The 17,686-nt window shown below is 40.2% G+C and overlaps 1 protein-coding gene across 1 annotated transcript; it reads right to left on the bottom strand.

The window, feature by feature from the left end:
* Positions 1 to 2,791: 2,791 nt before the first annotated feature.
* Positions 2,792 to 17,572, bottom strand: CD164 (CD164 molecule). The gene is made up of 6 exons (XM_046675955.1): positions 17,273 to 17,572; positions 14,352 to 14,438; positions 12,863 to 12,934; positions 11,371 to 11,406; positions 7,146 to 7,202; positions 2,792 to 5,340 (listed from the first exon to the last, which is right to left on the bottom strand). The coding sequence occupies exons 1-6, from the start codon at positions 17,454 to 17,456 to the stop codon at positions 5,174 to 5,176; spliced, it is 603 nt and encodes a 200-aa protein (XP_046531911.1). The 5' UTR covers positions 17,457 to 17,572; the 3' UTR covers positions 2,792 to 5,173.
* Positions 17,573 to 17,686: the final 114 nt, after the last annotated feature.

Below are 17,686 nucleotides of genomic sequence, written 5' to 3'. Positions count from 1 at the left end.
TAGCTGGCCAAGAAACAAAAAAATCAAGCCTGGTTTATAGATAGGTTTGCATGATATGTTGATTCCACTCAAAAGTGGACAGCTGCAGCATGATGTCCCACTCAGGGGTGACCCTGAAGGGTAGTGGTGAAAGAAAACCCTCCCTGTGAGCAGAATTTCGAGTAATACATTTGGTTGTCTGCTGTGTCTGAACTGAGAGATGGCCAGCAGTACAGACCCACACTAGTTTATGAGCTGTGGCTAATGGTTTGGCTGGATAGTCGGGAAGTTGGAAGAAACAGGATTGAAAGGTTGGTCTCAGACTGGCACACACTGTGAAGATATTTGTGTCCCATGTCAACGCCCACCAAAGGGCATCCACAGCAGAGGAGGCTCTTATCAGTCCAGTGGACAAAATAATGCACAGTTGATGTCCGTCAGCCTCATTTCCCAGCTACCCCAGTGCTTGCTCAAGAGGCCCATGAACAATGTGGCCGTGGTGGCAGAGCTAGAGGATATGCACAGGCTCAACAATGTGGACTTCCGCTTACCAAGGCTGACATACACTACTAAGCGTCTAATCTGTCAAGAACCGAGACCAATACTGAGGGCTGCAATACGGCATCAATCCCACGGGTAAAAGCCATCCGCCTGGTGGCAGTTTGCTTACATTGGACTTCTTCCATCATAGAGAGATTTGACTTTCACTAGAATAGACACACATTCTGGATAGGGATTGCCTTCCTGTCCATAAAGCCTCTGCCAGCATTACCACCTGATCCATGTACTCACAAAATGCCTTATCCACCATCATGGCATTTCCTATAGCATTTCTTCTAATCAAGGAATCAAATTTACAATAAAGGAAATCCTGCAGTGAGCTCATGCCCCTGAAATTAACGTACCACAACACACAGAAGTGGCTGGTCTAATTGAAAGGTGGAATAGTTCACCTAATACTCAGTTACAAGTCGGGAGACACCACCCTGAAGGGATGGAGTTATCTTAGTGGACGTGGCACATGCTTTGAGCCAGAGTATATGAGTCCAGGAATCATGAGATGATAGTGGGAGTGGCTCTGCTCATCATACTTCTCATCACCGAAACCTCGAGCTGTGCTGCTTTGGAGGTCTTGGTTCTCAAGGGGTACTTCAAGCAGGGACACAACAATGGGTCTACTGATAGAAGATGTGAGATGAGACTACCACTGGGCCATCTTGGGATTCTTATGCCACTACACCCATAGACTGCAAAAGGTATTAGTCTACTGGCTGGAATGATCAATCCTGATTACAAAGGGGAGATTGTATTGCTGGTACACAGAGGCGGCAAGAACTCTGTCTGGAACACAGGATTCTCTGGGGGCCTGAGTACTTCCAAACCTAATAGCAAAGGTCGAAGAAAAACTACAGCAACCAAAACAGGTAGGACAATTGGACTCAGACCCTTCAGTAATGATTATTTGGGTCATCCCACCAGGTAAAGAACCCTGACGAGTTGAGATTCTGACTGAAGGCAAAAAAATATTGAATAAGTAGTGGAAAGTCATAAATTTACAGAATCTAGGGCTTTAAGCTTCAGATCTACCCATTGTTGCCTGCTCTGTCCATTATTATAGTTAAAATGGCGCTGGACTGTATGAAGGGTCACTGCTAGGGGGTATGACGTTTTGTCAGAAGATACTAGAGGCATTTCTTTTCCTGGTTCTGGACAAACCTCCACAGGGCCCAGCTCTAGCAGTACACACAGCCTAGCAGTGGAGTGTCACTGGTGTGGCACCTCCTTGGATGACTTCAGATTGCCATTGGTGTCACATCTCCCCATGGATAGCTCCCCTGGCACCATCCTAGATAGATTTACATCTACCACAAACTTTATCCCAAGAGCCCGGTTGTAACCTAATGATTTGTGGAATTCAGGTTGAGGAAGAGCAGATGGCGGCCACTTCCTATACAGTTATCTGCTGCTTAACATTTAACATTTAATAAAGGACATCTTTTAGGCAGAAGGTAAATACCAGTAGCGACAGATACCTACACAAAGTGATGGAGAACAGAGGAAATGATAACATGGGTGAATACATGACTTTTTATCTAAAAGAACTATCTTCAACCCCATTCTTATCAAAATAACAATTTGTCTCTAGCAACGTTTTAGGGAGTCTTGAAGCTTGGCAGTTTAATAATTTATGAAACCTGACCGTGTGTAAGGCTAATATGAAAACAAAAGTTCACGATTCCTAAGGTAAAATCATTAAGTCCACTCTTCTGGGTTTTAAGGCTTATAGGGGAGTATTTATTCTCTCTTCTTAGTCCAAGTTTTGAGATTTAATATAGAATATAATTTTTCCCCAAACGTGGACTAACAAGCAGATTTCACATACCAGCATGTGGCTTGGTACTAGATATTTATCCCAAGTACTCTAAACAGAAGCCCAATTTTACTTTACATGCAATCTGAACTAAAAAGGCAGAAAGTCACAAATAAGCTTTCCGATATATAACAGATGGTATTCTCATAAATTCTTTACTTGGTAAACTAGAGCATAAGTGGATGATTTCTATTGATTTGTGGAAGATCAACTTGCATGTCACTCCCACAGGCACAGGAAGTCCTCCCTCCAAGGCTCATTTCTAACACTCTCTTCTGCAGTGATGACTACGTCCCTTAGTTACTATCTGCCGGTCTTGGGTAGCAATAAAAATTGAGTAACAACTCACCCCCAAACAGACTGATAAGGTAAATCCACCTTATTAAATTTTATAATCAAAATATTAAAACAAACTTCAGTTAATAAAAAAGAGCAGATTAATTCAATAAACATGTAGATTTATTTTAAATCAGTTTGGAACATAATACAGATTGGTTTTGCAGTTTTTAACGAACTGAAATAGAACTTTCTAAATACAGCAGTGTCTGCCTGTGCAACAAATATCTGTAAGGTAAAATAAGGTATTTTGATAAGAACTACATTTGCGTGAACAAATCAGATGAAAAATCTGAAAAGGTTTCTATATACCTTCTGGATTAAAAAACCCAAAAATTATCAATGGCTCAAGATACTACATTGCCAAAGACACAGGGAGAAAGGCTGTGAGTTCTGTTTTAAGAGCTCTTCTTGCAAAATCTAATTCCGTATTATGATTTTGTTAGAGTAGTATTCAAAATTATAGAAGATGAGAAGCTTCATTAGCTACATTTTCAAAAAAAACTGTTCCATGTGTTGACATTAAAGTGTGCCAAGATATTCATATCTAGGTAAAGACAATTATAGCTAATTTTTGTAGCTAATTTTTGCCACTTTGGGAGGAATGGAAATTTTGTATATTTTCAAATGAATCTTGTATCTTGCAGCACTCACTAAAAGCTACCAGCCATGGCACCATAATAAATTTTTTGTGAGGTACCTAGAATATTACTACTAATGAAAACACAAAAACGTGAGGTAAACCTACCTTTTCCCAAAAACCTTTGAAGCCAGAGACTTTAAACAATTAAGGCACTTGAAAACATTAGGTGTATATACAAACGTGCAAGTAAAACAAAGTTTAGCTGTACCAGCAAGTAACAAAGAAACAGTAAATCTTCACTTTAAGAACCTTTAATATAATTATCTAAATGCAAGGAATTTTGGCTCATGAAATGGACCAAAGCAACATGTCATTTCCTACTATAAAATATTGAAAAACCAAGTGCTAAACTCAGCCACTATAGGCTAAAGAAACTAAAACAAAAAAAAAAACTTTAATGACTTAGAAAAGCAAAAGCTCATTTTAAACTAATTTAAACCTTTGAACTAATCCAATGTGTTACAGGCAGGGGAGAAGTATCCTCTAAACCCCAAAACTAGTGCTTCATAAGAAAGCTAAAGACATAAAAACACGCACGCTTATTACATTATGGGAACTGAAATCGAGAAAGAGAGAGGACGGGAGAGAGGAGGAGGAAGAGAAAGCACAGTCTGTTTGTCCAGGGCGATCGTCATTAAAACTCTACAGTAATCCGATCAACCAAAATCCTTGGATTTTCTGAAATTACAGTGCTCACATTTGCTGTCTCAAAACTTAAAATGATTGTCTCATTTAAACAGTAAATGATTCTCAAACAACTTATTTGCTTCTTGCTTCATGAAAGCAGTTACTTTTCAAGAAAGCTTGGTGGAAATCCTTTCAAGCTACGACAGTGTTAGAATACTTTCTTGAAGTACAAAGGAAAACAGAATGGAATCAATTTTATCTCTACACTTTTCAACAGCCCTAAGAAAAATACTGGGAGGTTCAATAAATGAAGGCTTTCATCTTCGTAACATCCTCTAGCTTAAGTTACTCAGGTCTGAAGTAAAGTAGGTAAGTTTTTAATGAAATACTAACAGAGTGGCATCTAAAAGCAGGCTCACTTCTGCTCACACCAAGCTGCATCCTCAGACCAACCTTCACCTTAGCGGGCAGGAACAGACTGCAGGCGTTTAAGTTACAGCCTACCTTCCCGTCGGTCTTTTAAGGCACTGTTCTTTATTTTGTCAATGACATAAGGTGCTTCACAAGTATGAACAATAAGCCGCTACACTTTCATGGTTTGTATCCTTTCTATTCATTTCTCTTCAATCGGGAATGTCATTCCTTGTGTGGCATCTTATTTCTAATGTAGAAAAAATAACTGCTTTCAAGCACAAAATTTTACTCTAAGGATACAGTGTACTCTAAAGATACTAAATTTATAAATTTATTCCATTTTGAAATGACAGCCAAAAATCTGCCTGATTCTCCTTTGGCACATTCTACTCAATTCTGGGGACTAAACTACATCCTGAGTTAGGATGAAAATAATGCAACTTTCAGGCTTTAAAACGACTAAATTTAAACTGCCAAAGAGTCATGAGGTTGTCTGCGCAGGACAATGTTTCCCATCCCTTACAGAGTTACATTTGGCATGTCAAGAACAGAGAACACAATCCCACAGCAGCAGCCATTTAAAGGAAAAGACAGCCACAAGGATTCATGCAGAATATTTTAAATATTCCTGTTGAGCAAAATGATTTAGCTAATTTTCTTCAAGGACGATGCTCCAAAATATCCTATATGCATCCTTTGCAAATTTAAAGCTCTTGGAATAGTGTCTTCCATGTGGGACATCTTGAAAGATAGCATTTTGGTTTCAGTGAGTTATATGCCAGTCGTTAATTTAATGGGTCTGTTTACAGAGTGTGGTAGTTTCGTTCTTTAGATTTGCAGAATTTATAGAGAAAGAAAATAACAGCCTGCACACCCAAGACAAGGACGATTCCTCCAATGAAACTGGCTGCATCAAAGGTGGATTTCCGCGCAGGCTGCGGAGTTGGAGTTAAAGTGGTATTAGTTGTACCTGTTCAGTGAGATAGAAAAAATAACAATACTTATTAAGTCTCATGATTCTCTACCATAATTTCAAGACCCACCTGAGATTCTATTTTTGCCATGTGCTAAATTCTATCAAGTATTTCCTCAAGTTTTCACAGCTAGAATTTATCCTTAATTGAGGAAGACAAGCATTTAGCAACCCCCATTCTTCATTCCAGCCAATGATTATCAAGTGGTCAATGCTGCTATCTAACTTCAAATACGAAAATGACAGAATGATCCTCTTGGTATATAAAGTACGTCCCAGGAACATGTCAAGCTCTTTTAAAATCTGCAATTTCTTCAGACTACAGTCAAGGATTGCTTAACGATGGGGATATATTCTCAGGAATGCATCGTTAGGCAATTTGTCATTGTGCAAATATCACAGAGTGCACTTACAGCAACCTAGATGGTACAGCCTGCTACACATCTAGGCTGAACAGTACTAATCTTAAGGCACCAGTGTCAGACATGCAGTCTGTCGTTGACCAAAATGTCGCTGTGCAGCACATGACTATATATTTTTAGTTAACTGCTACAGAAATATTAATATTTATGTTGAAACTTCATACTTTTGAATTTTAGTAAATATTTAAGGTAAATAAAAATTCAGTTGCAATTTTTCAAATTACAAAAACAATGTTAAGTATCTGCAATTTATAATTCCAACAAGCAAAAGAACTTGTTATTAAAGGTATCTTAAATCTTACTCTGCAAATTTTATATTATGAGAAAGTACTAGCTAGTGATAAGAAAAAAAGCACAAAAATTTGAATTCCTTTCAGGAGTAAAACATGGCTATATATTAAGTGGCCCAGCTTCAAAATTAATTACAACTGTTGTATATTTCTTTTTGTGAAGAAAGAATGGCTTCACTGAAACTGAGACAAAGGGAGCACAAGAATAAAACCAGAAGAATCTACAAAACACAAAAGATTCATCAGAATCAAAACAACAGGGGCCAGCCCTGTAGTCGAGTATGTTTGCATGCTCCGCTTCGGCGGCCCAGGGTTTCGCCAGTTTGGATCCTGGGCGAGGACATGGCACTGCTCATCAGGCCACGGTGAGGTGGTGTCCCACACACCACAACTAAAAATATGCAACTATGTACAGGGGGGATTTGGGGAGATAAAGCAGAAAAAAAAAGATTGGCAACAGTTGTTAGCTCAGGTGACAATCTTTAAAAAAAAAAAAAAGAATCCAAACAGCAGCATGTTAAATACGATGGACAGAGGGAGGGGTTCCTAACCTGTGTGCCTTCAGTCTCCTGTGGCACAGCCTAACTACGACTGAGGTTATAACATCAAATCATTAATCAGTAAAAAATTAATTTTCACGTGCACTTTCAAGAGTTATAAAGGAATATAAGAAATGGGTAAGAAATACGGGCAAGGGGCACTTTGGTAGTGATTATGGCTTTTTAGACCTTTCTCAGTAAAGGATGGCTATATTGTCTTTACTCAAATCACCAACCAATCAGTAATCAGTATTTAATTTTTAAGTTGTAAGAAATTAGATTTCACCTACAAGTTATACTGAAAAAGTTTTGGAAAACATCACTTAATTCTAATGTGTCATGCCAAATGTGATCACACATTAAAAAACTAGAAGAGGACTCTCAGTAAACCTATACTTATTTCTTTAACAGCCTACTATCTCAGCCCTTCAAATATAAGAGACGAGTTTCAGTTCGTAACTATGCGTGAACAAAACCAGAGAACGGTAGAAAGAGTAAAAGGCAACGCCGCACACACATCCTCCCTCCCTGTGAGTTAAAAGCTCAATTACCTGATGTAGTAGCTGTGGTGGAAGCTGTAGAAGAGGAAGGCGGGGTTGTGGTTTTAGCTGGAATGTAAACAAAATGTATTAAAACTTAAATTTCTAAACTTTGCAGTTATCTAGCAACTGTCTTTTTAAAATAATGCTACCAACTTCAACACACTTTCAATTTTTTTAGAGAATAAAGGCTAAATTTCAGTTAATGGTTAACTAACATATCTACATATCCAGAAAAACACTAAGCAATCATAAGATTTTATCTATGTTAACTCTATGTATATATCTAACTATAAAATCTATGTATACATCTGGATAAAGTTTACAAAAAGACACAGAAGGGCAAGAATTAGTGTGTAGGTAAGGGAACTAGAGGCTTCTTTATAAATAATCTTGTTTCTAAGACCAAAACTGTTAAAGTCATGGTGCAAAACAAGTACAACTCAGTATTTCTTACGCAGGTATCAAGATTCACTTATCTTCTTCATTTCAGGGGGCTGGCAAACTTTTCTTAAAGGGGAACACAGTACATATTTTCGCTTTGTGCACTGTGTAATGAAAAAGTAGCCAAGGACGACATGCAAATGAATGGGCCAGGTTGTCTTCCAACCAAACTCTATTTATAAGAACAGATGTCCTGGGGCCATAGTTCCTCCAACACAGATTACAAGAGCCCAAGTGTAAGCTCTCGTCTCCCATACTATGTGACTTCAAATAACGATCTGATGATGCCTCAAAAGAAACGCACTCATGGGAAGAATTAGTTTGAATGCGACAACACTTTAGGAAGTAAAGCATTAGATTGAGACTTCTGTTAATATTGATACTACTAACAGATACTAAGAAATAACACATGACTAATACTGATAGGTACATCCACACAGATTTGTATCCTTTTCTCTCTCACTGTGAGCGCTGCTACACACACTTTACCCATCCTGCTCTTCGATGCAGAGTGAGGTCATCTCCCATTTCTCCATGCTATGAACACCTTACAGAGAAATATCTGATCTCATCTCTGATAGGACTGATTCTAATACAGAATTCCTAGTATAGAGGATACGATTATTTTAAGACTCATAATCCCTTCAAAGTTTTGGTTGCTTATACATTCTGTGTAACTGCAAAAAATACACTTTACAAATTAAACATACAGCAAATTCTTTTCAATCTTAAAACACTACTATTAATTTTGTCTGATGACGTTATGGAAAAAAATTCACAAACTTGCTATCTGGTGCTCACTTTCTGCCCTCTGAACACGGTAAAAACCAATTCTTTTTTTGTGAACAGGCAGAATATTTACACTTTTTTTTTTTAAAGATTGACACCTGAGCTAACATCTGTTGCCAATCTTTTTTTCCTCCTTCTTCTCCCCAAGCCCCCAGTACACAGTTGTGTATTCTAGTTGTAGGTCCTTCTGGCTGTGCTATCTATGTGGGACGCCGCCTCAGCATGACCTGATGCGCAGTGCCACATCTGCGCCCAGGATCCAAACCAGCGAAACCCTGGGCCGTGGAAGCAGAGCCCACAGACTTAACCATTCGGCCATGGGGCCGGCCCCTACACACTTTTACTTTTGACCAAAGTATTACATTGACAAAACTTTCAAAATTAGGCATTACTTAGGGAATATACCTCCACTGACCTACTGTATGTTCCTTTCATTTAAAAAGATAATTCTTAGGTTATAAACATGGTTATTGGTGATAAATTTAGAAAATACAGTAAAGACATTTAAGTAATCCCATCACTCAGAGTACCACGTTACTCTTGCTGGCCATTTTTCTAGGCATGGATCTATCAAAAAAAGGAAACCGTACTAGAACTACGTGTACAGTTTGTCTTCCACTTACTATATTACAAACATTTCCCACGATATTTCTGACATAATTTAGTCATTCTATTTTAAGATATATTTATAAATATTTGTATTTATGTTTATATGTGTACTATTCTTACTGGTGGAAGAATATTATAATTAACGCCACTGAACACCTTTCTACGTAAGTCAGACTCTCGTTGTTTCTTTAACAGTCCCTTCTTTTTTCACTCTCTCTCTTCAGCAGAGCCAGGGAAAGAGACCATATAAAGCTTTGTTCTTCAACCACTAATTGCCACTCATTGATGGGGAGCAAGCCCTGGCTTCCTTCTACTTTACAGACCCAGAGAGAGAGAAAACTAAAAGAGAAACTCATGGTAGTTCACAGGAGAACCCAGCATGGAGCAAGCAGAACTACATCAAGACTCACGGGGAACAAATTAAAAGCGGACCCACAAGAATTGTGGGGAAACTGTTTCTCCCTCTCTCCCCTTATGTTCACATTCCACCTTCTGTAAATTAGTTTTCTCTGAACATCTCGGCTTTCACCAATCTTTAACAACCTCCTAGCCAATGACTTCTAATGAGCGCTAAAGGTTCAGGACTTTACCACTCAGACCACGGTGTGCTCTGCAGAATCCACTCTGCAGCACCTGCAGATCTCTACAGACTACTTCCACTGCAGCCGTAATTCAACCTACGCCATGGCATCACTGAAGGTGCAGTTGGGAAGAGCTGTGCACACTGGCTACAAAAGTGGTACAAGCTAGCTCATAATGCCCAAGTCTTTCAAAATGAGTTCTTGTCCTTGTTATAGCACTTGACCACTTTTTCCTCTGAAAAACTACACCTAAAACACACACACACACACACACACACAGTTCTTGGACACACTTCTCTGCCCATCCCTACTCAGTTTCCTCTCCAGTCCTGTACCCATCCCTCAGACTTATTGTTCCCAAGAGTTTGGTCCTCAAGCCCTATTCTCCTCTCTAAAAGCTGCGCCAGTGGACTCTACTACTGCATATGCTGATTAACTTATCTGTATTTCTAGCCAAGAGCTCTCCTGTCACCTCAATCATCAAGTCCTATCCTTCTACTTCCTAAGCCTATGTGCATATATCTGCGACTCTTCCCCTATTAATTCTCTAGAGTTACTGCAACAGGATATCTAACCTCCCGATGTTCACTCGTGTCCTTCCAATCTCCTCTCCACACTGTCAGAGTAAGTCATTTTACTAAAATGCAAGTCTCATCATGACCTACAACACACTTCAAATCCATCAGCAGCAAGACATACAAAGGCACTTTCCAATCTGGCTCTTGACCTGCTGACTGTCCAGCTTCACTCTTTCTCACCTTGTAGTGGACACTCCAAATGCAACTCTCTAACTTCATTGTACACGCACATCTCCTTCAGGGGACCGCCCTGCTGCACCCAGGAGGCTCTCCTCATATTTTCCCACAGTAATTTCAAGATTCAGTCAACATCTCCAGGAAGCTGCCACCATGTATGCCATGCTACTCAACACCCACACCTTCCTACAAATCCCCCAACACACTGTGCCTACTTACCTCTTTCATAGTTTCTACAACAGACAAAATGCTGTCTCACTTCTGTCACCATATCCCTATCATCTAGCCTTGTACTTGTCTTGAAGTAGATGTTTTTTAATTATTTACTATTCCTATCAAATTGGTAAAGATTTTAAAAAGGAAATATTATCTAGCGCTGTTTAAAGTATGGTGAAAAACTTTCTAGTTGTGGTTGGGAATGAAAAGCATATCTTTCTGGAAAGCAATCACTATTGAAAGTCTTAAAATACTCATATCCTCTGACCTAGGAGTGGTGTTTGAATCAATCCTATCAAGAGATGACAGCAAATATTTTCCTATAAGATGTTCATTGCATGGAGAATGAAAGATGACCCAACCATCCAATCAAGAGCAGGACAGGTAAAGTTGTGCACAACAATGCTTACAGTAGAGGAAAATGATTCAAAAATGTACAGACATTATTATCCAACTTCATAAATACATTTGGATATACAAACAGAAAAGACGAGAACTTCATCACTGAAAACATCTTGGTGTACCCTCCGGATGATGGGAATTACAGGGAATTTTAATGTCCTTTTGGTTTCCATATTGCCCAAGATTCCCACAAAATCCCCAGAAAGCAGTTTGCGGACTCTGTGCAAAGCTATGGGAAATTTGCTCAGAGTCAATGAATGTGAAACACTGGAGTTATGTGTCAATGTCACACAGTACATATTAACATAATTATTGTGGTCCAAGACTAAATATGTCTGTAATTTTTAAATTATGCCAACAACTTCTAAGTATTTAACTCCTAAAAAGTTATTCATCAAAAGAGCTTAAAGGAGAAGAAAGGAGTCAATTATCTTGTATTACCTGTAGAATTGGTTGGCAATGGAGTAGGAGTGGGAGCTGTTTTAAAAAAAACAAAACATTTAAGTCAAGCTAAAATGTCACAGTCTACAATACTATTTCCCAACCTGCAGTCATTAGAGTACCACTTTTACAATTTTTACAGTTAAGTACCACCTGTGGAGGAGACTGACAGCTACTCTCAACCCAGTATCATTCTCCCCTTGTTTAGAAATAGAAACACCAATTTTTAGTGACACTTCCCCCCCCACCAGGAAAAACATGTGGGGGCCTCCCTTGCAGCTAGGTGGCCATGTGTAACTTCTAGGAAGCATCTGTAAGATAGAGATTAGATTGGGCCTTTCTCTTTCCCTTCCTCTTCCTGCTGGCAGGGAACCAAAGTGATGGCTGGAACATGAGCACTCACCTTGGAGAGGAAAATCACAGCCATTTTTGAGGAAGGACAGTGTGGACACCTAGAAGGAGCCTGGTCCCTGACGGGTGCATAGCTGCTCCTCTAGCCCAGGCTTCCTTTCCACGAGAGCAAGGTAAATCTACTCCTTAAACCATTGTAATTTAGGATTTTATGTCCTTCATAGTTGAAATGAATTCTAAGTCATACATCATGAAGTAAGTAAAATTACTCAATTTTTCTTTTATGTCTTTAAAAATGTTTTACATAATCTTATTTCTAAGCAATAATATCACAAAATCACAAGTCTGTTATAGTTATTAGTGTTTTCTAACACATTAAAATAAATATTAAAAATGTTCATTTACTGCCTAAATCATATTATGCAGTCTACACAGGGCGTAGCTGATCTCAGACTAATAAAATTCTCAGTTACAAAATTCATGTCAGGATGGGGAGACGGGGAAACCCCTGCCAAAATTAAATAATTACAGGCAGTCTTTCCAGGTTAGTGACACACTCCAGAAAAATCTTTTGCTCTATTTAATTATTATCTATGTGACAAATTAGGAGTTTGACTTTCCCATTAATTTATAATCTTGTTAGAAAAATTAGCTGTTTAATCTAGGAATTTTAACTACTTCCTGGGCAAAGAGTAAAGGTTAAAGAGTAGTTAAGTTCCTCAAATTAAAGTACAGAAAATGGATAAATACAGAGAACATTCATTTGACCATAGTGCAAACTATGCTGGAGACTCTGAAAATAACCAGTACCATAACCAAGAAAGTGCCAGAACAAGGTTGTCCAGGTCTGTAAAATGCAAATAAACAAAGGGTCTAAAGTGCAGTGAATTTCTGGAAAAGTCAAAAAAAAAAAAAAAGTAGAGCAGGTGTCTGCACTTACAGAATTCCACAATATAGCCAATTCTTTAAACCAAGATTCAAAACACTATCCTTTTAGCAATCAATATGAATATGCTATTCATATCCAAATTTCTAACAAGATTAGAATTATGAAAGTGCCTCAAACCAAATGCTTCCTCAGGCAATGACTGTCCTCACCTCTCTGTGGCCACTTTTGCCAGCAGCCCATGTGAATACTCACCGGAACAGAATTCTGTGCGGTTCACCACCTCGCATTCACTAACTGTCAAATTTGAACAGTAGCTTTTGTTTGCTATGGGGGGGTGAGAAAAGGACAACACCAATCACTCTCTCGTATTATCTTCGACTTTGTTACTAAGCTCCACATTGCTTCCAAAAATCAAACTCAGGCACAAACACTTTAGAAGTCCACAGACCAACAAAACACTGTTATTCTCTTTACCCCATTGTTTTAGAAATATTACACAGGATCGCTCCAAATGTTTTCCTTTTAAAATCCACGTGACTATATCAAACAGATAAATCTGAAACGCCTAGATCTCAGAATTGTGGTATGGCTACTGTACAAGGAAGGCTGCTAGAATACACAAAAGAGGGCTGAGTCAGGAGGGAGTAGTAGTCAGGATGCAATAAAAGCTTAGTAAACAGGGGAGGTGCCCCGTCAGCAGCAGCAGGACCTCTGTTCCAGATCTCTGCTGGAGTCTTCTACCCTTTCTAAAACAGCTTCCTGGATGGGCAGACTGGTAGGATGAGTAAGGGAGAGCCTTACCCAACACATCCCACAGTCCAGCATTCAATCTCCCAAACCTGCCCAACTCCCATATACTGCCAGACGTGGGGAGAGGGGTGCACTCAAGTTCCATTTAATGACCTAAAAAATGTGACTTACACAACGGAAAAGTTAACCCCAAATTAAGCTAATGTCTTAACTTTAAAAGAGGTTTTTAAATTTTATTATGTAGTGATAAAATTTTCAGAACTCTTAAATTTTTCAATTAAGAATAAAGAAATTAACATGTAGCTTTGGCTTCTTCTTCATACATATTAAAAAAACCTGACAGACTGTTTTTACTGCTAAGAAAAAAATGCAACTATCTTACATGAAGAAAATGGACTAATTTATGCGGCAATCCCATGGTTCTACCACGAACCTGATGGCATTTCAAAGCATCTCCATCTAGCTCTTTATCCCTCAATCAAATTAAACGTAACTTTAGAATTTAACAAAAGCACAGGAAAATGCTCTTCCCACCTTATTCTTCCCCCATATCTAAGCATCCAACAAAGTGTCAGAAGGTCTCCTTATAGCTCACCTAGCAGGATATCTACAGATGATAAATGCCTCAAACATTTTTCCGCGAAGAGTTTTCAGAGGAAAATTGCACAACTTTCTTTCACAGCTAATTTCAGTGTAGTAGTGCTCTCTTATTCCTACAAAGGTCTAAAATCTCTCTTCCTTTAAAAGCTATTGAGCCTTAATTATCAAGTCTAAGGAATTAATTAAAGGGGAGAACGGGAGACAAGGGATTTTAGGAGGAGTGTTAAGGAACTGGCACTTGAAAGAAAAAGTATTTGATCTGCAAAATAGTGCACAATATCCTGTTTCACATAATTTTCAAATGTTCAAGAATATTCTGTAGTATATTTTAAAATGTTAGAACAGAACAGTTCTGCATTCTCAAAATTAAAGCAATTCCAAAGTTTCTTACCTTCTTTACATTCTATCCAAAAGCAGGTCGCATTACTAATGCTAGTATCAAAACAGGAAACACAGCTGTTTCGGCTTTCACAGGTTTCTGTGGGGAGGGTGTATGAAATCAATTAATTAATTGGTATTTCATTTTGAGTTCACACTACATATCTTTTTTAAACAATAGTAAGCACTACATACAGCACCAGAATTAATAATTCAGAGAAATGCTAAAACTTTATAGCCCATCGACAGATGAATGGGTAAAGAAAATGTGTTATACACAGATAATGGAATATCGTTCAGACATGAAAAAAGGAAATCTTGCCATATGCTACAATATGGATGAACCTTCAGGACACTATGCTACGTGAAATTAGCAAGTCGCAGAACCACAAATACTGCATGATTCTCCCATACAAAGTATCTAAAATAGTCAAACTCCGTAGCAGAAAATAGAACCGGTTGCCAGGGGATGGGGGGAGGGAAAATGGAGATTTCCTGTTCAATGGGTATGAAGTTTTACGTAAGAGGAACAGTTCTAGAGATCTTCTATACAACATTGTGCTTATAGTTAATACTGTACCATACACTTGAAAAGTTGTCAAGAGGGTAGATCTCATGTTATGTGGGGTTTCTTTTTAACCACACACACAAAAATACTTTATAAACTGGCTTACTAAGAAATCTCCATTATTATAAATGAGTTATGAAGCCAGAAGTCAACTCAAGAGAAGGGGGGGAGACGACAAGCTCGTGGGAACATTCAGTACTTCATGGTACCTAAACAATTCTTTTTCTTACAGCAACTATTTCACGGACACTCAGGGTTTCTTGAGGCATTTTAAAGCATCCTTAAAAAAATAAAAATAGTGGAAAAAACACTGTAAGGCCAACAGGACATATTGGGAAATAGCTGCCCCAAAATGTCAGATGAGACACTGGAATTTTTAATAGTAATAAAGATTTATTACAGGTTGAACTCAAGCTCCGATGATGCCCATTCTGAAATACCAGAGATTCGTAATTCATAAATCACCCACTTTTTCCAGGGTCCTCCACGACTGGAAGGTAAGAGAACTCATCTGGAGGGGGCTGCATTCATGTATATATAATTTAACAAGTTAGGAAGGTCTTTGTCAATAATTCTAAGGCAAATGGCCCAGAAACACGACCTCAAGGAAAGCTAATTACAATTCAATGCCTAGAAAAACAAATAGACTATAAAATTGCGCTGTTTTCTCAGAAGCTGGATGCCTCCAAAAAACATTCTCATTTACTTCCTCTGTGCCTAAAAAATGGTTCTGCATAGAGGCACTGTATTTCAATACTTTAGTATTTATCAGAGACAGGGACATATGTGAGGGAGGGGATCACAAAGTAGAAGTTCTTCAGAGATTCGTATACACATGGAAAATACTAGTTTACAATCTTTTGTGCTTGAAGATGAATGGGTAGCCTGGTGAATGTTATTTACCATGAACCAAAGTTGCTATCTTTCAGACTGCAGCGGATCCAACTACTAATCACAGAAAACACAAATCATCACCTTTGCATTCATTTCAATTACACAAAGGCAATTAACGTGGTAGTTCCAAGCTTCTCTTTAAAGAAAAAATCCACAACTACAATGCTGGGAGGAAACTGCCAAACAAGCAGGAGATAAAACATATTCTGCTCTATCATCTTAAAAATAGTGTGGTTAGAATTTCCTATTGTACTACAATTTATTTTCCCGATTTAAAAATTTTTGAATTTTACCATTACATCTTTCTGAATCTAACAAATAACATTACACCTATTATATATTTTATTAAACTCTTATAAAACACAAAAACCAGGGAAGACACTGTAAAACAATATGACCAGCCCGAAAAAGATGCCAAGGTAAAAACACTTAGATTTGGGCAATTCCTCGGTCAGGATGCCAGATATCCCTTACCCAACATTAACTAGAAAAATCAATCACACTGGACTGCAGATTTTAACCATGCAGGATTTCTGCATCTTCCAACCTCAAATTTATCTCCCCCTCTTTTGCATTGTCATGGCATTACCAATTTCTGCTCTAAGATTCCGTGTATGGCTCAACCAGTTTCCAAATCGTATGCACAGCTTAACAAAAGGTGTGTTTCTGACCGGATTTTGGAAAATCGACAGACCGAGGTTCCAATCCCAGCTTCCCAGTCTATGAAACATATGGTCCAGCACAGTTACTTTATCTCCGTCTACCTCCTAGGTTCCAGCACCTTTCTTCCAGTTTAGCCTAAAATCCTAAAAGAGGTATATGCGAAACACCGCATACACAAATGGGTACTTTTCTTTGCACACAGCACAGAGTGCAAACTTTTCATTAATTAAATGCTCAAGCCTCAGGTATATCCCATACCCATGCGCAAAACCTTTGTAATTAACTATCAGGTGACTTATTTTCTCAGACTCAAGTCTGAGCATTAACGTCTTTAAGTTTCTCTTTCCCCCAACTTCTTAAGAAGCCTCCCTGGGGAGGGGCCCCAGGTGGACCAACGACGGAGCCCAGGGATCCGGAGGGAGTTCGGTCCATCGCCAACTTCGGCGGCGCGTCGCCTCGCCCCATCATCAACCCCCCCAAGCGCCACCGCGGGAGGAAGCCACATCCCCTCCGCCGAGCCCACGGCCACGCCGGGGATTACGAGGCACTGTGAAAAAGCACCTCGGCGGGAGACACTGTGGGACCGGGAACAGCCCAGGGGCCACCAGGGCTCGGCCGCCCCTTCCCACCAGGGCGTTCCCAGACCGGCCACCCCGCGCCCGGCCCCGGCGGGACTCGGACGGGCCGCCATGTTGCCCGAGCGCGGCCCACCCCGGCCACGGCCCCAGCCCCGGCGGCGCGCCCCGCGGGCAGGGGGGACGGCTCGGCGGGGCGGGCGGGCGCAGGAAGCCTGCTGGGCCGGCGCCCACCTGGTACTGGAGCGGTGGTCGTCGGGTGGGTCGTGGCTGGCGTCGGGCTTGTCGGGACGGTGGGCAATAAAGTCGAGGGCCCAGTCACGTTCGGGGTCGTGGTGGCGTTCTGAGCTGCGGTCAGCACACACAGCGCGGCCAGGCAGGCGGCGGCCCGGAGAAGCGGGCAGGGGTACCTCGACATCGCGTCCTCGGCGCGGAGACTCGGGGAAAGCTGCGGCGCACGACACTCCGGCCGTCTCTCTGGCCGCCGCGGCGCGGCTTCCGAGACTCCGCTCCTCCTGCGGGGGCGCGCTGGGTCACGTGAGGGACTGGCCGCGGCGTGCTGGGTCGCGGCGGGGCGGGGGCGGGGCTCGGGCGATACCAACTGGAATCCTGCGGGGGGGTGAGCAGGGGCATCGAGAGGGAACCGAG

Source organism: Equus quagga, chromosome 11, assembly GCF_021613505.1.
Source record: "Equus quagga isolate Etosha38 chromosome 11, UCLA_HA_Equagga_1.0, whole genome shotgun sequence".
NCBI classification, from domain to species: Eukaryota; Metazoa; Chordata; class Mammalia; order Perissodactyla; family Equidae; genus Equus; species Equus quagga.
This window is presented reverse-complemented; position numbering and strand designations above follow the sequence as displayed.